Here is a 21,623-nt window from a genome sequence, read left to right as displayed (position 1 = left end):
ACCCTTCCCACGGGCAGTCACTGCCTGTGCAATCTTCTGCCCATCCACAGCAAATGCCCTCGGAACTTCTGCTGACCTGCTTCTTGAGCCTAGTTCTCTGACCTCTGCAGGAGGCAGCCTTGGCAGGCAGGAGCCTCATGAATGCACGCTCTGCTCCACTGAGCCATGCTGACATTTGCCCCAACTGTCATCAGCAACTTCCGCCTGCTTGGTCCTCATCCCACCAGCTCCTCTTCATCTTGGAAGTTCTGCCCACCATCAGATTTGTGGGACGGTTGGAGAGGTGGGAGGTGTGCCCTTCCCCTCCCCCATGCATACATTTCTCAGCATTGCAGGCCCCCTTTTCTTGTTCCCAGACAAGATCTGCTCCTTCCCAGTGCTGACCCCCAAGTCCTGCCCTCTAATAGGACCTTGCTCCTGCAGCTCTGTCCCATCTCACCAGCATTAACATGAGCGCAGGGAAGAGTAAGATGTGGACCTGCTCTCCAGGAGCTCCCAGGGTAGCAAAGGAGATGGGCACTGTCTCTGGCCGATAGCCCTGGGGGAGTGTTGCAAAACAGGCATGAACCCTGACCTATGGGAACCAAAAGGGAAGGGTGATGAGGAGCAGAGAAAGGGCACGGAGAAGGGCACAGGTGCTGATCAGAAACCCAGCCAAGTGTCTGCCAATGGCCCCTCATTCCCTCACCATTTGGGAGCCCATGGAGACAGCCTAAGCCAGGATTTAGGGCATATTTGCTTTCCCTCTAAAAATGTTTATATATATTTTACAGGGTATTATGAATCCATAAAAAGATATCAACATCTTCAAGTGTACAATCCTTAAAGAAAGGCACAAACCTTGTGCACCTAAGAAAAATGTAGTCTCCTAGCAATTGAAAGAACCTGACCTGGGACGCCTGGGTGGCTCAGTCCTGTAAGCGTCCGACTCTCAGCCTTACCTCAGGTCTTGATCTCAGGGTTGTGAGTCTGGGCCCCAAGCAGCTGGGTGTGGAACCTACTCAAAAAACCAACCAAACAAACAAAAAACAACAACAACAACAAAAAACCCCAAACCTGACCCAATTCATTTGGTAATTTATTTTATTGATTATAAAATACTTGAAAGTTCTACTTTTCATTTCTTCCTATACAATGTATCTAAATGAACTAAATCATTTATAAAATGAAAAGACATCATTACATATCAGGGCAACATTGCTTCATCATCATGTATTATTTCCACCCCTAAGATATATGTCCATGTTAGAGAATCACAGCTACAGCCTGGGAGTCTGTCAGAAGCAGAGGGCCGGTTGGGATCCTCGGAACGGCACCCAGGAGCACTGGGGCCACTGTCCATATAGGCTAGCAGGGCTGGTCAAATGACATTGTGTGCTCTGAAAGGAAGGAAAGAAAAGGTTTGGGGGAGGTGTGTGTGGGGGGGTGGACAAGGGATAGTCCGTTTCCACAAAACTTGGAAAATGCTGGTTTCTCCCAAGGAGGAACTGACATAATTCTTCAGTTATTTTTATGGGAAAATTTAAGAGCATATTTGAATGCTGAAAAGATAGAGAAAATCATTTAAGTTGCCTTTTAAGCTTAGTTTTTAAAAACATCATATGAACAATGAGAAAGTATGGCAAGTGTGTTGGCAGATAAAAGTTAAAGAAATGTTGTTTCAGAAGAGATGATAAATGGGCATGAATTAATTTTACTAATAGATTCATTTTAGAATATATATATATATATATATATATATATATATATATAAAATACTTCATATGATTCACTTCAGATTGAATATTCTCTTAAAAACTAGAGGAACCTGAAATTATAAATGTTTTTGCATGCAGGAGCATTTTTAATAAAAAGTGAATGAACCCCAACCCCTCCGCCCTGGGGCAGGAGGCCTGGGGTCAGAGGACTTTTGACAGGACCTTGTGGCCAAATGGGATTATTTCCTGGAGGACTCAGCCCTGGACCCCACCTGTGGCTTCATAAATGTACCTGGGCCTCACAAAAACATTAGAAAACGTAGGAGACACGGGTCTCCAGGATCCTACGCCCTCTGGGTGGGGGAGCCCTGTCCCAAGACAGATCTAGAAAATACGGGCCTTCCAGGAATCCCAGTAAAAGCTGGCTGTGCTTCTGAAGGTAGACGTGGCCTTTCCAACCCCAGCTAGTGTGTGTTAACTCTTACAGAATGACAGTGGTGACACCATCACCGGGAGCAAGAGAAGATGTGGCCCATCTTGGAGAATTCTTATGTTCTTCCTTATATCACATTCCAAAGCATTTCCAGTTCCAATAATAAACCACATCCCTCATATTTGCTCTTCATTTAGCTTCTGAGGGAAAAGTACACTTACTCTCTTTTCTCCTGCTATAACCTATTGAGAAAGCCTAGCTTAAAACTGCTGGGGATCTGGATCATTTCCAGAGCATGTGGAGAGGGGGTAAAAGGAAATGTAACTTGGAAGAGATATTTTGTATCCAACATCAGCTGGGATGAATCCGCCCGGTTATTTAGGAGAGCCTGAAATTAAAACCAGAGGAAAAAATGAATAAAGAAACCAGTGCATTCTGCTTTATGATTGTCTAGAAGTCTAGAGTGAGGAAAACACAACTCCACCGTCGCTGAAAAGCTCCTTTCAAAATCATGTGAGCAAATGCACAAAAAAGCCTTTTAACAACACAATCCCGTGGTGAAATGGTCTATGCAGGATTTCCAATCAGCTCTCATGAATATTTACTTACGTGCTCTGTTTCACCTCAGAAGTTAATTTCCCATAGGATGGACTGACTGTAAATGGATCTGCTTTCTATTCTTACCCATTCTTGTGGCATAATTCTAAGCCCAGACATGAGTAGATCTGAAGTATTGAATATTTCTAACAGTTATCCTTTTTTATAGTTCAGTAGTTTGTAACCTTTTTTATCTCAACACCCCTTTATACTCTTTAAAGATTACTGAAGACCCCAAAGAGTTTCGTGCATATGGGTAGAACTATTGATATTTACTATATTAGTAATTAAAACAACAATTTAAAATATTAATTCATTAGAGTAACAAGAACAAACCCAATGCATGTAAACATTTATTGAAAAGTAACTATTTTTTAAAACAAAAAAAATTAGTAAGAAGTTGTATTGTTTTATATTTTGTAAATCTTTTTAATGTCTGACTTAATATGATAGGTAAAATCTCTCATGTCCGCTTCTGCATTCAACCTATAGTGAATAGAGGTTGAAAGTAGAGGAAAGTAGAGGTTGAAGTAGAGGAAGAAAAGTCTGCTTCACACATATGTACTTGGAAAAAGGAAGCCTTTGCAGATCCCTTGAAAGGGTCTCAGGGACCTACAGAATCCTTGAATTAAACTTTGAGAATTGATACCTTAGTTGACTGGGGAAGAAACTTTAGGGATTAAAATAAGAAAAATGGGTATACATTTTCCCATTCAGCTTCTGCTCCCTTGCACAGTACTGATAAGAAGACTGATAATAAACAAGACATGTTGAAGGAACACAGCAGGTGAATCATGGTTTTAGAGGCTAAAATGGGCCTGGATGCCTCAGTTGGTTAAGCGTCTGCCTTTAGCTCAGGTCATGAACTTAGGGTCCTGGGAATGAGCCCCGCATTGGGCTTCCTGTTTAGTGGGGAGCCTCCTTCTCCCTCTCTCTCTGCTGCTCCCCTTGCTTGTGCTTTCTCAAATAAATAAATTAAAATATTTTAAATAAAATTTTAAAAAATTCAGAAATTCAAAAAAAGAATAAAATGGGTATTTGACAGGGAAAATTCCTGCTGCTTAAAAAAAATTTTTATTATTATTAACATATAATGTATTATTTGCTTCAGAGGTACAGGTCTGTGAATCATTAGTCTTACATAATTCACAGCACTCACCATAGCACATACCCTCCCCAATGTCCATCACCCAGCCACCCCATCCCTTCCACCCTTCTCCCCTCCAGCAACCCTCAGTTTGTTTCCTGAGATTAAGAGTCTCTTACGGTTTGTTTCTCTCCCTGGTCCCATCTTCTTTCATTTTTCCCTCCCATCCCCCATGATGCCCTGCTCTGCCTCTCAAATTCCTCATATCAAAGAGATCATGATAATTGTTTTTCTCTGATTTACTTATTTTGTTTAGCATAATACCCTCTAGTTCCATCCACATTGTTGCAAATGGCAAGATTTTGGGTTTTTGATGACTGCATAGTATTCCATTGTATATATACACCACATCTTCTTTATTCATTCCTGCTGCTTTTGCTAAGTGCCTTTTGTTTCCATGTTTGGTAAATGTGCTTTAATCTTAGATTTCTATAACATTAATTCAATATTCAATATTCAATTATTCATTCATTCATTTAAAGTAGACTCCATGCCCAGTGTGGACCCAATGTGGGGCCTGAACTCACAACCCTCAGATCAAGACCTGAGCTGAGATCAAGAGTTGGACATATAACTGACTGAGCCACCCAGGTGTCCCCTCGATTTCTTATACTGAAAATTAAAAGGTACATCCTTAAGGATCTTACCTGTACTTTACGAACAAAAGATGGAGTCACTCTTTTCTCAAAGTCATCTATAGGTGTGTATGAATTAAGGATCTTTATGATCTGGAAACAGCATATAAGATGGGGTTAGAACATGAAAAACGACAAGTCTGTCCAAGAAATAACGATTCTGATGGCTTGGGAACTCTTGGGAACCACATGTAGTTCTTTGATACTGTAAAGTGCCTCTAAGAACCGTGTGTTCTGGCTTCCTTCCTTAACCCCTCCCCTCCCCCCATACATACACGTCTGTGAGTTCAGAGGGCAGGGAATGTATCATAGGCACTTTTCTGTTTTTAAGTCCTAAGTTAGTATTAAATAAATGCTTATTAGATAAGAGGGTGGTCCTTGGAGATACGTGTGCACCCCAAAGAGCACACAGAGACTCAGACACACCCTGTGGCTGGCTAAGCCAGAAAGGGTGACACCAATCACACAATCCATTTTTGAAGATCAGGGATACCCTCAGCAAGCCTGGTCACCTGCACAGCAGACAGTGAGGTACAGCGTTCATAGATCTCCTTGGCATCGCTGTCTGTGGTCTTCTTGACCTGAAGCAACCAGGCTGCCTGAGAGAGAGGTTCCAAAGTTTCCTTGGCCAAGCTGTTCTGCAAATTCTTATCTTTAAGCCATTCTTCTAAGTAGCTGATGTTGCACCTGGAGTAAAAGCCAGAGAAAGAGTGAATAGTGGGTGATCTGTTAAGAACACTTCAGGGGAGGGTGCCAAATCCCTCAGTGTGTCCTGAGAGGGTATTCGAGTTCACTGAGAGCTTTAGGACCATGGTCCAGCCGTTTCTTCATTTGTAACATGAGGCGGTTGGACCAAATGATCAGCTCTCATGATCCGTGGTTCTAAGGATCTTGATGATCTGGGGTGACGGCCATAGCAGCTCTAAACTTTGGGGGAAATTTGAGCAAAAAGTGGTGACTGCAATAATTTATAAAGTGATCTATAAAAATAACCTTAATAATGGATTTGAAAATCTACTAAAGGAAAAAATCATAGTGATATTTGAAGACCTTACATTGGTATAAAAAACTGCTTTCTTTTCCTAAATTGGCAGAAAGTTTTCAATTGGTAGAAGGCTTTCATTCGGTCCACTGGGGTTTTTATTCTTGTTTCTGTCACTAATTATCGTAAGTTTATAAAGTAAGAGATATGGGTTTTAGTCCCACCAGCCAACTTTGTGAATTTGGAAAGTTACTCAACCTCTATGGGTAAGTGAGAGTGTTGAGAACCCCCATATATTGCTAGTGGGAATGTAAAATGGTAGAGCTGCTAAGGAAAACAGGTTGACAGTTCCCCAAAGTGTTAAACATAGAACTGCCATATATATATACTCTTGGATATATACTCAAGAGAACTGAGAGCATGTCCACATAAAATTTCGTGCATACATGTTCACTGCAGCATAGCCAAAAAATGAAAACAACCCAAAATGTCCACCAACTGATGGACACACAAATTGTGGTATGTCCATACAGTGGGATATTATTCAGCAATAAAAAGGAATGAGGTATTGATACATGCTATCACATGGATGAACTTTGAGAACATTATGCTAAGGGAAAGAAGCCAGTCACAAAAGACAACACATTTTATGATTCCATTTATAAAAGTGTCCAGAACAAGCAAACCTATAGAGAAAGAAAATATATTTGTGCTTGCCTCGCTTGAGGGAGAGGGGACTATGGAAGTGGGATATGGTAGTGGATGAGAATGCTGGTGCTAATGGGTATAAAAATTCTTTTTAGAGTGATGGAAATGTTTTAAAATTACATTATGGTGATTGTACAACTCTGTAAATATACCAAAACCTATTGAACTATACAGATATAGTTTACAGAATGGATAAAATTTATAATATGTAAATTATCTATCAATGAAGCTGTTTTTAACAATTGAATTTTGGGGGCACCTGGCTGGCTCCGCTGGAAGAGCATGCAACTCTTGATCTTGGCATCATGGGTTCAAGCTCCATGTTGGTTGTGGAGATTACTTAAATAAATAAACCTTAAAAAAAATGAGTGTTGAACCAGGTGATCTCTAAGGGCATTCCTAGCTTGGGCCTTCTTAATTAGCAACTCCCTCCATGGGTCTTCTCTTTGACTATAACATTGGGACAATAATGCTGAGTCGATATATTCCATAGGGATGTAATGAGTGTGAGATACTATTTCTTGTACTGGTTTCCTGCCTTTTTTGCACTGACAATTTGGTTCCACTAGTTTGAGTTCTCATTACAATAGATTCCTATTGGGCCTCCCATCTTATCCCTTCTAATTCATCCTACTTAATTCTGCCACAGTCCTTCCTTACTATGGATGTTGAGCATGTTAATTCTCCCACTAAAAAAATCAGTGGTGGAACATAATCCAGTAATTATACCCAAAGTATTGGGTAAATACTGGGTATTTACCCAAAGACAATGAAAACGCTAATTCAAAAACATAAATGTACCCCTATGTTTATTGTAGCATTATTTATAATAGTCAAGATATGGAAGCAACCCAGGCATCTATCAATAGATGAATGGATGAAGAAGGTGTGGTGTAGCTATACAATGGACTACTACTCAGCCATAAAACAGAATGAGGTCTTGCCATTTGCAATAACATGGACTGACCTAGAGGGTATTAGGCTGAGTGAAATAAGTCTGTTGAAGAAAGACCAGTAACGTATGATTTCATTCCATGTGAAACTTAAGAAACAAGACAAAGGGGAAAAGAAACAAAAAACCAGATTCTTAAATACGGAGAACAAACTAATGGTTGCCAGAAGGGAAAAGGGTGGGAGGATGGGTGAAATAGATAAAGGGAATTATGAGCACACTTATCCTGATGAGCACTGAGTGATGTACAGAATTGCTGAATCATGCTTTTATATACCTGAAACTAATACAACACCGTATGTTGATTATTCATCAGGTTTTTAGAAAAGGGGAAAAATCAGTGGTGGAGTTCTGGTTCTAAGCAAGAACATACTCCACTTTGCCCTCCCATTGAATGCAGCTGTAAAAGCTTGATGGAATGCCTGAAGCAGCTATTTGAGGACTCTGGAAAGTAAATAGTACTAGGTAGGTTGGGGAAGAAGACCAGGATTTGAAGTATTGACAAATGGGTAGTGAATTTACTAGTTTTTTTCCTGTCTACTATTCATTAGCCTGACCTCAAAGGAGCCTGAAACTCAGCGGTGGGTACTGATGGCAATAAAGTCTTCCAGTCAGAGGCCTCTAGGTCTGTGTTGAGGAGCTGAAGAAAGGTGTCTTAAAGCGCTTTAGAGAGGACAGAAGTCCTCTGTTTTTCTTCTTTCTATTTCTTCTTTCTTCTTTTTGTGCTTCAGCCCCAAACAATTTCATTGTGGTAGCAGTGTGGCAATGGGGTCCAGTAGGAAGCTAAAACTCTGAGGAAGGAAAACCTTCTCCAAATGGAGCAACAGTGGTTCAAGAGAATGGGGTGAACCCCCATTGTTCATTTCTGCCACCACTTAGCCCCAGACGAAGATATCTGTAGCAAGTACACCACACAGTGAGTTAAGTAAACCCCCGGTTTTCTGTCTGGAGGTCCAAAGAGGGGATTCTCAGGGATCTGGAAAGTATCAGGGGTGTTTTGGAGATGGAGGAGCTTGGGAAAACAACCCTTTAAAGTTGTTCGTGAACTCCTTGGTGCTACCTTGGGCCCATGCACGGATCTGACCCTCAACAGCACACGTAGGTTTTGAGGACTAAACAATAGGACAGAGCACCACCCAAGTTTCAGACTGACCACGGCGTGTCACACATGAGACAGAACCAAACAGCATAACAAAGGCTTTGAGAACTGACACAGGGGTCACAAGCCACAAACGATGGTCAGAACTCGCAGCCTGAACTCAAATGGGTTATCTGATAAAAATATCAACATTCTCCATAAGACTGAAAGACCCAAAGTCTCAGTATAATACTAGAAGTGTCCAGGAGATGATTCAAAATTACTTGGCATATGAAGAACCAAGAAAGTCTCAATTTGCATCAAACAAGAAAATTAATAGATGTCAATTCTGAAATGACACAGAGATTTTAAAGAAGCTATCATAAAAATGCTCCAAAAAGCAAAGACAAACTATCTTGAAATAAATGAAACAATAGAAAGTCACAGAAAAGGATGATACAAAGAAAAACCAAACAAAAACTTTACAACTGAAAAATATAATAACAAAAATAAAAGAATTCTTTTAATGGGTTCAACAGCAGAATAGAGATGCCAGAGGAAACAGTCCGTCAAGAGAGAGGATTCGATCTAAAGAATGAAAACAGAGGGAAAATAAATTAAATAAATAACGTTAGGGACCCATGAGACCATAATGAAAGGCTTAACATTCATGTTATTGAAGTTCCAGGGGAAAGGAGAAATTATGATGCAGACAAAATATTTGAAGAAATGACTGAAAAGGGGGCACCTGGCTGCCTCAGTTGGTTAAGCATCTGCCTTCAGCTCTGGTCATGATCCCAGGGTCCTGGGATTGAATTCCACATAGGGCTTCCTGCTCAGTGGGGAGCCTGCTTCTCTCTCTCCCTCTGCTGTTCTTTAGCTTTCTCTGTCTTTTTAAAAAAAAAAAAAAAATTTTAAAAAAAAAAAAAAAAAAAGGAAAGAAATGACTGAAAAGGTCCCAGATTTAGTGAGATGTGCAAGCTTACAGATTCAAAAAGCTCAGGGAATCTCAAAGAGGTTGAACTCAAAGAAATCCACACCTAGACACATCCTAATTAAACTGTGGAAAATCAAAGACCAAGAAAATCTTGAACGCAATCTGAGAAAAACTGTGCATTACTTGGAGGGAAAAGTAATTCAAATATCCTTGCATTTCTCATCAGAAACCATGGAAAAATGTTTCACATTTTTAAAGTGATGAAAAAAATGGAATGTGAACAAAAATTCTATATCTCACCAAAATATACTTCAGGAATGAAAGTGAAATGAAGACATTTTCAGGTGAAAGAAAACTAAGTATTGGCACTGAACTTGCTGTGTAAGGATTACCAAAAGAATGCCTTCAGGCAGAAAGGAAATGGTATCAAAATGAGATTTGGGGGAAAAAATAAGACTTGCAACATTAGGAATGAAGGAGTAACAGAAACGGAGTAAACATGTGGGCAAATATAATAGACAGTTCTTCTATTGAGTTTCTTAAAATATATTAGCTGGTTTAAAATGAAAATTATAACATTATCTGGCAGAGTTTTTGATGTCCGTAGATACAATACATAAGACAACTATAACATAAAGGGGAAAGGGGCCTATGTGATAGTAAGCATCTTATATTTCACTTGACATGGTTAAGATAATGATTCTAAATAGACTAAAAGGGGCACCTGCGTGGCTCAGTCAGTTAAGCATCTGAATCTTGATTTCACTCAGGTCTTGATCTCTGGGTGGTGAGTTCAAGCCCCATGTTGGGCATGGAGCCTACTTCGAAATAACTAACTAAATAGACTGAAAATTAAGTATATATTCTGTAATTCCTAGAACAAACACTAAAAAATACAAAGATAGAGTAAAAACACAGTAGATAAATTTTTTAGAGGTGGGGGAGGGGCAGAAGGAGAGAGAGAGAGAGAGAGAGAGAGAGAGTGTTTAAGCAGACTCCATGCCCAGCATAGAATAGAATCTGAATACCTGAATACCTGAAACTCTATATCTACTGAACAACGCCTCCCTCTTCCTCTCTCTCCTCAGCCCTGGGCAACAATCATTCTATCTTCTGTTTCCAAGGGTGTGACTGACAGAATACGTTTTTTGATCATATGGAATTAAACCAAAAGTCAGTAACAGAAAGGGAGCAAGAAAGTCTCTGAAAGCTTGTAACATTTTTTTTTTCAAAGATTTTATTTATTTGTTGAGAGAGAGGGATAGAGAGAGTGTGAATGGTAGGGAGGGGGAGAGGGAGAAAGAGAAATAGACACACAGGTCTTGATCCTAGGACCCCAAGACCCTGGGCTCAAGGCAGAGGCTTAACTGACTGGGCCACCCAGATGCCCCTGAACAACATACTTCTAAGTAGTCCACGGGTCAAAGAGTAAGACTCCAAGGAAACTAGAAACTATTTTTAATTAAAAAAAAAAAAAAGAAAAACAATGTCTCAGAATTTGTGGGATAAAGTTAGTGCTTAAAGAGAAATTTTTGGCATTAAATGCTTATGTTAGAAAAGAGAGGTCTCAAAGTCAATAACCAATGCTTCTACCTTAAGAAACAAGAAAAAGAAGAGCAAAATACATCCAAAGCAAGCAGAAGGAATGATATAATAAAGACAGTAACAGAAATCAATTAAATTTTTTAAAAAAGAGAAAAATCAATGAAAGCCAAAGCTGGTTATTTTAAAGGATCAGTAAAATTGATAAACAACCCCTGGCAAGACAGATCAAGATAAAAAGAGAAGACACAGATCACCAATTCAGGAATGGAAGTGGGGGGATATCACTCCAAATTCTGCAGAAAGTAAAATAATATGGAAATATTATTTGTAGCTCTATGCACATAAACTCAACAACTTAGATGAAGGGCACTGATTCCTTAAAGAAGCTCATCAAAGATGAGATATGTAACCTGAATAGTCCTACGGCTATTGAAGAATTTGAATTCAGAGTTTAAAGCCTTCTGGAAAAAAGAAAAGCCTGTGGTGGCTGCGACCACTGAGGGACTGATGCGTGTGTTGCTTAGGCCCGTGTTCCACTTTCTTGATGTAACCAACCTGGCCCTCCATTTGAAGGGAGCTATTAATACCCTACCAGCAGTTTTCTGTCATGAAGCTTGTGCTCATTCCTCTAAGCCTGGGTCTGCTGAAATTCTGCCTGTGCTTTCAGACCCAAACCAATGCCTTTCATGTTCTTCCCCAGGTCCCTTAGTCCAGCAAGCCGTGTATGTCCTTGGGCACATTACTCTGGTCCCTGACAGAACTGTCTGTCTCCACGTGCCCTGCGGAGGCTTTCACCGAAGATCGCTGGACAAAGCAGCCACAGTGAAACTCGCTGCAAAAATGCTACTGCAGAGACTGTGGGATAAAGTTCCATGTGAAACCTTATTTTTTATAACTCATGACTAGGAACAAAAAAATAATCGGGAAAATCTTTACCTCTTCCCTGGGAACACCTGGCTTACCATACTCATGAGACCAGAGAGCTAACCATGTTTGGCTTTTTGTCCTGTCAGTCAGGAAGCCCAGAAACAGTTTTCAAGCGACTCTGTCCAATGTTTATCATTTTTCCCCTTTGGTCTTGATCTTCTACTTGTATTCAGGTTTTATTATTTTGTGGCTTGTGTTTTCATTGTAAAGCCGCCTCAAATCCTCATGGGCCTTGCTCATGGCAGGAGCTTAATAAATACCTGAATAACCGAGCCTCTGTGAAATGCATGTGCTCCTCAGAGCACTGCACCATAAGGGAATTACTTCTCAGATGGCCGCTGTCAACTGGTGAACCAAGAAAGCACTGAGCGCCTATGGGGACAGATGTGGCCTATCCTCTGAGCAGCTGTCACGGGATCTAGGTGCATGCATCTTGCTCATGACTGTCCTCACTCGTGGAGAACCCACAGAAGGAAAGAGAATTGCTTAGCCAGGGCTCTAATGACATGTTTAAGTTTATGGGTTTCCTCTAAATAGGGTTGAATCCTACCTCAGAGGCCCACAGGGCTTCTGCCTGGAACTTGTGAAATAAACAGAACCTTTTCCTTTCCCAAGGAAGAGAAGAAGATCCACAAAGCCCTTCAGAATACTCTTTCTTATCTGAAAACCACAACCTGGTGTCATGGGAATGTCCTGGTTTGTGGGAATGTCCAAGTTCAAGTTTCATTAATGCTAACACGGTTTAATAGATGCCTTGTTTACTTCTTGGCTCAAGATGCTTCCTTTGCTCCCTACCCTGACATCACTGTCGTCAACACGATCTCAGCTTCTCATGCCACATACATGTATCAAATCCCTGTGCAAATCATAGAAATCTTAACTATATACCCTATTTCTAGTCACTTGATAGCGCTAACTCTAACAAGAGCTCAGGGTTTGTGTTTCCTCAACTAAGATATCAGGAAAAGTTGACACACCTCAAAACTGTGTCTCACCATGTCCTCAGGACATTGGTCCTGCTGCTCCCCAAACAAACCCCCACTGAATCTAGACAGAGCTTCCTCCTAGAGCCTGAGGGGAGCTCCTCATTCAGCTCTCCCTCTGTGCCTTTGCCTGCCTCATTTCCCCTGCCTGGAATGTTCTTCTCCCTGTCGGATCACTCAGTGCATAGCTCTTGGGCCTCACTTGTCTGTCCACCACGATCTCTCTTCTCTGCATCCTTGTTTGTGACTTCACCATAATTGCCTTGAATGGTTATTTGGCTATTTTGAGGTTCTGGAGGGCAGGGATCTAGCTGCTCTTTCCTTCATTTCCTGTGTCCTCAGCTGCCAACAGTTCGAGACACAGAGGTGGCAGTCAGTAAACGCCGGTTGAGTGTCTGACAAGCACCCAGTGCCAGGATTTAAAATACACAATTACCAGTTACTAGTCTTTAACCACCAAAGGAAGGCCCTGGGCCTGAGTGCCAAGCTAGCTTGGTGTAGAGTGATGACCAGGGGTTGGGGCTACCACCGGACCAAAGACCTCCTCAAGTTTCTAAGAGTCCTCTTGCACACCCCTACCCCAGCAGCACAGCTCACACGGAGGGGGCGGCAGACATTAAGGGTGTAAGGGCCTACTTAGCCAGAGGGAGCCATTTTGTGTTTATGCAGTGAACTTAGATTGACCCTGCCTCTCCCAGAGGAACTTACTTGCAAAGCCCAGATACAAGGGCGGGTCAGGCCAGGTGGAGACATCCAATCAGTGGGGCGCACATATATCTACTAGGGTAAATTGAAATTCAATTGGCCACCTGTGTGACCTAATATGACTGTGCAGTTTTCCCTGTGTGTTGCAATCTCATTGGCCACCTGTGTATAGCCAGGTTCAACCCCCTCTATAAAAGTTAGTCTGTGAGGCTGGGAGAGGTCGCCTCTTTGTAAGAGACAGCCCAAACCGGTTGGTTTGGCCCCAGCCGGTTGGTTTGATTCTCGTTGCTTGACCTTCGCTTTGCTTGACCTTCACTTTGTATCAGTCTCGCTCCTTTGATTACGGACCATAACAAAGGGCATTCTTCCCAGCTGCCTCTGGGTGCGGGTGGAGGCTTATGGGTTTTACCTGATCTGCATCCCTTTTCTGCAGGAGCACATGTCTTTGCGCAGGAAGAGGCTGTTCAGGGTGATGGCCCCGATCAAGAAGAAGAGCTGCTTCACGGCCTGCCTCACCAGCTCAGGGTCCAGGCCATTCTGGCACATGGTGCTGTAGAAGTAGCTTAGCTGCTGCAAGACGGAGGTCATTGTGTAGCCGTCCGTGTCATCTATGCTGGAGGACCGCTTCCGGAAGCCGGTGGGCTTCAGGCCAGAAATGCCCTGCAGGCTCTCGTACTCCAGCATGCCCTGCACTAGAGAGAAGAACACAAGCATGTCTTGATCACACAGTGGACACGACCAGAGAACGTTTTCTATGGCTCTCCTGGGTCTGTTCCAGGAGGTGGCACGTTTTCTGCAGGAGTTAGCAGTGGTCACAGCTATGATAGGGGAAGCAAGAAGATCAAGGACTGGGGAGCCCCACGGGGAGGAGATGCATGGCTCTTTACAACAGCTTGGAGTCCTTCTTCTTTCAACTTCACAGGAGAGAGAGCAGGTTAACATGATAACTCATGGTCTGGAACCATTTAAAGCCAGAGTATTTAAATTTCAGAAAACTGAAGAAAGTATACAAGAATTTGAGTGGGACTTTAGGATTTCAAAAACACTTAGTGATGACCTAGGATTAGCTACATAAGTAGTAGCAGGTCTCCCTAGTCTTATCCTTCAGGGTGAATCACCGTTACAGGCAGGAAACTAAGAACCATGTACTTTTATATAGGTCATCATTTCAAGCAATTAAAAAGAATTAAAAAGTAGACATTTACATAATTAAATTTTTCTGGGTTTAAAATTATATTCTTTGTCATTGCACTGCTTATACTGGATTTATTTCATTATTTTATTTTCTAAAAAGATTTTATTTATATATTACAGAGAGAGACAGTGAGAGAGGGAACACAAGCAAGGGAGAGCCGGAGAGGGAGAAGCAGTCTCCCTGCTGAACGGAGAGCCCGACCCAGGGCTCGATCCCAGGACCCTGGGATCATGACCTGAGCCAAAGGCAGAAGCTTAACGACTGAGCCACCCAGGCACCCCTGGATTTGTTTTTTTAAGGTCTCAGGGCGACCATAAATATTTTTTGGTCTTCAATTCTTTTCTTACCTATTATTGGTTGAATGTTGTTTTCCATTACAACAATGAACTGATGATAGATTCGTATAGCCACATCACTAAGAATCTGTCTGTATTCTGAGAGGTCAAAATTGTTCAAGCAATTCTTATTCTGATGTGGACTATTAAGCTTCATGAATTCCTGAAAGTAATGTGAGCATATAAATATTAGAATGATACAGACATGTAGGAAATTAAATCACTACCTCTATTAGGGACATTCCAATGAGCATCTATACTTTAAAACCCAGCGTCTGATTGTATGAAATGAGCTCTGCCATGTCTGTGGTGCTGCTTATTCTCTATAACTGTCGCCATATTGCCTCCTCACCCTACAAATAGGCACCCGCCCACCCCCTGCCCTGCACCTATACCATACAGTGCTGAACAAATCCCATGGAAGCTCATCAAAAAAGACTGCAAAGCCATAAAGGAAACACACACCTGTAAGAAGCCAGGAGATGCAATACAAGAGATTCATGACTTAATTATTATAGAGCATAGATCAACCTGAAATATTTTAAAATGTGTGTAATGGACTAAATATTTATGATGTCGGAGCCCTCTCCTCCAGTGTGGCTGTATTTGAAGATGGAGCCTGTGACCAGGTTATTCAGATCAAATGAGGTCCTTAATATGAAGCCCTAATCTGATAGGGTTAGTGTCCCTTTAAGAAGAGGCACTCGGGGGACGCCTGGGTGGCTCAGTTGGTTGAGCAGCTGCCTTCGGCTCAGGTCATGATCCCAGCATCCTGGGATCGAGTCCCACATCGGGCTCCTTGCTCGGCAGGGAGCCTGCGTCTCCCTCTGCCTCTGCCTGACATTCTGTCTGCCTGTGCTTGCACTCTCTTCCTCTCTGACAAATAAATAAATAAAATCTTAAAAAAAGAAAAAAAAAAAAGAAGAGACACTCAGGGGCACCTGGGTGGCTCAGTCAGTTAAAGCATCTGCCTTCGGCTAGGGTCATGATCCCAGGGTCCTGGGATCGAGCCCCATATGGGCTCCCTGCTCAGCAGGGAGCCTGCTTCTCCCTCTCCAGCTCCCCTGTGCTTGTGTTCCCTCTCTCGCTGTCTCTGTCATAAATAAATAAAATCTTAAAAAAAAAAAAAAGAAGAAGAGACACTAGGAAGCTCAGTCTGTCTGCTTCCACGCCTCGTGCCCCAAGGAGAGGCTGTGGGAGGGCGCAGCAGTGAGAAGAAGCCATCCAGACGCCAGAACAGAGCTCTCAGCAGGAACCAGCCATGCTGGTAGGCTGGTTGAGGGTCAGACTTTGGGCCCCTAGAACTGTGAGAAAGTACATTTCTGTGGTTTAAAAGCCTTCTAGTCTGTGGTATTTTGTGATAACAGCCCAACCAGATTAATATGATATATCCAACATGTTCAAAGAGGTAAAAGAAAAAGAAAGCATTAAGAAGAGGATATAATGATAAGAGGCAGAGGTGAAAAAGAACCATTGAAATAGAAATGAAAATATGGCAATTAAAAAAAAACATTCAAACAGGGAAAAGAATGCTGTACACATGGCGGAGGGGGCAAAGAAAGGGTCAAAAGATAAATGGTGTCGAATAATATCCTCTTCCATTAATGTTTCACACATGCCAGTTTGTCTTAAATGGACTGGGCTGTGCCCCCAGCTCCTTTTGGTATTCCTTTTAGTCAGAGATTGGATTATCTTTACTTACTTTTCTTCTTGTTCTATAGTACTAGTAGAGTTACTTTTATATTTTATTTTACTTTTCCTTCATTGGGACAATTAGTTATCCACCTGGAAGAAGGTATGAGGTAATTATCTCACACATCATAGGATAAATAATCACACCAGTTCTGGATAGATAAAAGCATAACTGTGAGCTCTAAATTTGAATTATAGAAGTTCAGAAGAAAGTAAGAGAAGTTCATGGTCTCAGGGCAGGGAAGAATTTCCTGAAGACACTAAAACACATATCATAAAAGAATAGGATTGGTATACCAAAATTCAGAAATTGTGTATAACAGACTCCATAAAAAAATTATAAGACAAACCATGGTTTATCCATGATATGTAAAGACCTCGTACAAATCAGTCAGAAAAAAAATTGCCTCTAAAGAAAATGGAGACTGATGTCAGTAGACAATTTGAACAGAAACCCAAATGACCAATGAGCACATGGAGTGACTCCTTTTTTTTTTTTTAAAGATTTTATTTATTTATTTGACAGACAGAGATCACAATTAGGCAGAGAGGCAGGCAGAGAGAGGGGAGGAAGCAGGCTCCCTGCTGAGCAGAAAGCCAGATGCAGGGCTCGATCCTAGGACCCCCGGATCATGACCTGAGCTGAAGGCTGAGGCTTTAACCCACTGAGCCACCCAGGCATCCCTCCTTTTTTTTTTTTTTTAAAGAAAAGATTTATTTTATTGAAAGATTTATTTTACTTATTTTAGAGAACATGAGAGCAGGGAAAAGGGCCGGAGAGAGAAAGAAATTCTCCAACAGACTCCCCGTTGAGCATGGAGCCCTACGTGGGCTTCATCTCTTAACTCTGAGATCATGACCTGAGTGGAAACCAAGAGTCAGACACTCAACAGACTGAGCTACCCAGGTGCCCCTCCATGGAGTGAGTCCTCACCTCACTAGTGATCAAGTAATTGCAAATTAAGTCAACAAGGTATTATTTTATACCAATGAGATTGGTAAATATTTAAAATGCCTGTCAATATCAAGTGTTGGTGAAGGGATGACACTGGAAACTTCATACACTGCTGGTGGGACCATTAATGGTACAAACATTTGAGAGAGCAGTGAAAACCCTGAAAACCACCTTATTATTTTGGGTCAGTGACATTTTAGTCTGTGAGTACTTGAAGGTGGAGAATTCCTCTCTGTTGGGAGCAGAGCTGGAATGGCAAAGAATGTACATACAGATTGTGGAGCAATGATCAGAATCCTGCAGAGAAAAGAGCTCCAAAGAAACAGTCATGTTAGTCTAAAGGTTGGATTTTAGAGTCATGATACTGAATACTTCAGAATGTCACAACCAGAAACAAACTTAAAAATCATCTTACTTTATTATTATTATGATGCTTTTACTAATTATTATTATTTTTAAGATTTTATTTATTTGAGAGAGGGGGTGGGGCAGAGGAGAGGGAGAAGCAGACTCCCTGCTGAACAGGGCTCATTCCAGGACTGAGGGATGGTGACCTAAGCCGAAAGCTTATCTGACTGAACTACCCAGGGGCCCTGACCTCATTGATTTAAAACTCAGGGAAAACTGAGACCTAGTATCATGCCCAAGGTCCCGGCCTTTTGCTAAGTCTTCTGACTGTGACTTCTGTCTAACCAGTGATGTGAAGTTGACCTCCTGGCTGAGAAGGAGACTGGGAAGCCATCTGGAGCAGAGGCTACCCCTGGAGCTGGGGATGTCCCCAGTTGCTGTGGTGAGCTCTTGCTCACGAGGAAGTTAGAGACCAGCAGTCTGCACAGAACACAGAACAGGCAAGTGTCCCTACCTCTTCTCCACTGTACTGCTTCAGGCAGTTGAGGAAATGACACGTATTGGAAAGCCAAAAAGACAGCATCTCAAAATCGTCTACATGTTCCTTAAAAACAAAAACAAACAAACAAACAAACAAACCAAGAAAGACAAAGTTGGATCTGGTGACTCCTGGTGCCTTTGAGCATAGCTCTCATGAATCTTACCAGTTTGGTCAGTTCATGGCTTTTGATCAGAATGAATTCTTCTTTTATTCACCAAAGACTTTACTCAATTTATACTATAATGATAAGCTCTTATGTTTATTTAGCAGGTTCTGGTTTGCAAAGTATTTCTGATGATGAAACTTCCTGGTAAAGCTAAGTCTGAGTCCTCGCCTTCCAGAGCTCACGTTCTGACCGAGAAGAATGTTATTCATAACATCGCAGGACATAATTAAATGGGTGCTGAGCTCCTGCACAGTGGTCCTAGACTAGACTCCAAACGTTCAAGGGATGCAAGGATGCTGGTGAAAGAGGGCAGCTGAGAAAGTCTCCTACAAGCAGGGAGAATGCTGTCCTTGAAGGAAAGGGCTGGAGGGACAAGAGCTCCAAATTGAGGACTCTGCTGGGGAGAGTAGCTGTGCTTGTGGGGCAGCGGGAAGAGGCACAGAGAAGGTAAAGAGGTACCGTGGTCAGAGGTAAGTGGAAAACTGGGAAAGTCCCGGGATTTGAAGGACAAAGTAGGAGTGTTTCAGAGAGGAGGGCCAAGTGGTTCCATCCATGAGAGGAGGGTAAAAAAGAAGGGAAAACAATTGGATTTAGCAAGAGGAATCATTGGTGATCTTTCTGTGGAGTGACAGGAGCAGAAGCCAGACTGCCGGAACTAGGGGAGCCTGCTAGTGTGAGCACCTCAGCAGTCGGGGCAGCGTGGATGGAAAGGCATAGAGACTACGGGGTATGTGGGCAGGTCCTGGCCACTCAAAAAGGCAGAGGCCAGGAAGTCACTGGGGGAAACGGAGACGGGAGATGCTGGTGGGAAAGGATTTATACTCTTCATGCCTGCATCTTTGAGTTTCTAAATATTTAAATATTCCAGAGCAGCAAAATGAGGCAAATACTGTGTGCCTATAGCCTAGAAATGCACATGTGTCCTAAAACCCATGGGTGCCCCTTCCAAGAGCCCTCTGGTGGCTCTCGTGAATATAGTGACCAGGAGGCACTCAACAACAGACAAGTGTTAATTCTCTACTCCTAACTCCTGCTGAATGATGAATCCTCACAGCGGGGGAATCTCACCTCCTGAGCGGGTAGAGGTGATAGGGGTGGTGGTTACCAGGTTGAAGCCTTGGAGGTAAGGCCTTGAGGTCTATGTGCTAATCTTTAGCCTTGGGGATCCCTGACCGAACTTGTCTTTTCCAGACAGCTTGGCTTCTTTCCTTGGATGGGCCTCGGACTTGTCTGAGGAATCCCGTGGCTCACCGAAGACAAGAGGTGAAGGATGGCCCAACAATGAATCCTTAAAATATTCTTAAAGTAACCAAAATACCAAAGGCTAATGTCAAAGGCAGTTCCTACCTTAACCACTTGCTTGATGCCATTGATGGTGCTGTTCATGAGGGACTTGACCATACCGGCATCATTCCGAGAGTCCGCGTAGCGCACACACATGAACAGGATGTGAGCCGGCAGCCCTGGGATCATGTTCACCACCACGCCTCGCGGCTTCAAGTCTGGAACAGACAGAGCTGATGAGGACTACAGCTGATAGTCAGCTCTCCCCATCAGCTCTCCCCATACAGCCCAGGCCTTGTTTGCTTTTCTGTACTTGATACAGTGCCTGAATGCACGAGGAATTCAGTCTGGCAAAAATATAAAGGTACCGCCTGTTCCTCTTACTTCTCATTTGCCAAGTACTTTCTCTTTTTTAAAAGGCTGAAATTCAGGGGCACCTGGGTGGCTCAGTGGCTTAAAGCCTCTGCCTTCGGCTCAGGTCGTGGTCCCAGGGTCCTGGGATTGAGCCCTGCATCAGGCTCTCTGCTCAGCAGGGAGCCTGCTTCACTTCCTCTCTCTGCCTACCTGTGATCTCTGTCAAATAAATAAATAAAATCTTAAAAAAAAAAAAAAGGCTGAAATTCAGACAGAATTTGTGCTTCTTCCTGGCCTGGAGACCCTCGACTTCAGACCTCCAATATAAGGGAGGAGACCCACGTCCACGCCCCCGACTCCAGCCTCTAATGAGGAGGGTGGGCTATGATCTCAGTGACCACATTCACCCCTTGAATCGGGAAAATAGACACACAATAATCCTGTAGAGAAGGCCTTGCTGGCCTTGAACAGAAGAGAATGGCAGGGGAAGAGAGGGGGGAGTAAGGGAAGAGAGAAACTTTATAGAATGAACTCAGGTAAGCAAACAAGAACCTCCCCATGGCTGCATTAAGAAAGGGAATGAAGGGGTGCCTGGGTGGCTCAGTGGGTTAAAGCCTCTGCCTTCGGCTCAGCTCATGATCCCAGGGTCCTGGGACCGAGCCCTGCATCAGGCTCTCTGCTCAGCAGGGAGCCTGCTTCACTTCCTCTCTCTGCCTACCTGTGATCTCTGTCTGTCAAATAAATAAATAAAATCTTAAAAAAAAAAAAAAAGAAAAGAAAGGGAACGAAGAGGCCCTACAGCTGTGCACCTGTGAGGGTAGAAAGGAAAGGGTCCTGGGGCTCATGTGCTCTGTGCGGTGATGGGGGTGTCACTTAGAAGAGGAAGTTAGGCTACACATCAGTTTTCTACTTTAAGATCTTGAGATCAGCTGATAGAAAGAAAGTCAGCTTTTGTCCCTCCCACTGGAAAACCATGTGATTTTCATGGTGAAGACAGTCTATTAAGATTGGTTCTAAGACCACCAGCCCTTGAGTATGTATGCTGGCATATTCCTGTAACAGAGGTGGGCTGGGAAGCCTGCATCACATTGCCTGCAAATAAAATTCTCAGTGGAAATCAAAAGGAACAGGGAGCCACAGTTACTTCCACCATAGCTCCTGTACTAAGACACAAAAATGAGAGGCTGTGTCTTCTATCTGGATACTATGATTACACTTTGGAAGGGGTAAGGGCAGCACTTTTTTTTTTTTTTTTTTTTTTTTTTTTTTGACAGGGAGTGATCACAATAGGCAGAGAGGCAGGCAGGGGTTTTGGTGGGGGAAGCAGGCTCCCTGCTGAGCAGAGAGCCCAATGCGGGACTCGATCCCAGGACCCTGAGATCATGACCTGAGCCAAAGGCAGAGGCTTAACCCACTGAACCACCCAG

The 21,623-nt window shown here is 42.7% G+C and overlaps 1 protein-coding gene across 2 annotated transcripts in view; it reads right to left on the bottom strand.

Annotated features, from left to right (window-relative positions):
- Positions 1-1,745: 1,745 nt before the first annotated feature.
- Positions 1,746-21,623, bottom strand: part of MYO5C (myosin VC) — a 92,194-nt gene continuing 72,316 nt past the window's right edge. Inside the window, exons 35-41 of one of the 2 annotated variants that reach the window (XM_032856457.1) lie at positions 19,906-20,060; positions 18,366-18,455; positions 14,869-15,019; positions 13,736-14,018; positions 5,022-5,196; positions 4,522-4,602; positions 1,746-2,518 (exon numbers count right to left, since the gene is read on the bottom strand). In XM_032856457.1, the coding sequence (XP_032712348.1) occupies positions 2,366-2,518; positions 4,522-4,602; positions 5,022-5,196; positions 13,736-14,018; positions 14,869-15,019; positions 18,366-18,455; positions 19,906-20,060 (1,088 nt within the window). In that variant the 3' untranslated portion in view covers positions 1,746-2,365. The remainder of the gene's footprint in view (positions 2,519-4,521; positions 4,603-5,021; positions 5,197-13,735; positions 14,019-14,868; positions 15,020-18,365; positions 18,456-19,905; positions 20,061-21,623) is intronic. The other variant, XM_032856458.1, reaches the window with a different exon arrangement.

This window comes from Lontra canadensis, unplaced genomic scaffold (assembly GCF_010015895.1).
Source record: "Lontra canadensis isolate GAN:19392208 unplaced genomic scaffold, GSC_riverotter_1.0 scaffold12, whole genome shotgun sequence".
Classification (NCBI taxonomy): Eukaryota; Metazoa; Chordata; class Mammalia; order Carnivora; family Mustelidae; genus Lontra; species Lontra canadensis.
The sequence above is the reverse complement of the archived record's forward strand: the minus strand, read 5'-3'. Positions and strand labels throughout refer to the sequence as shown.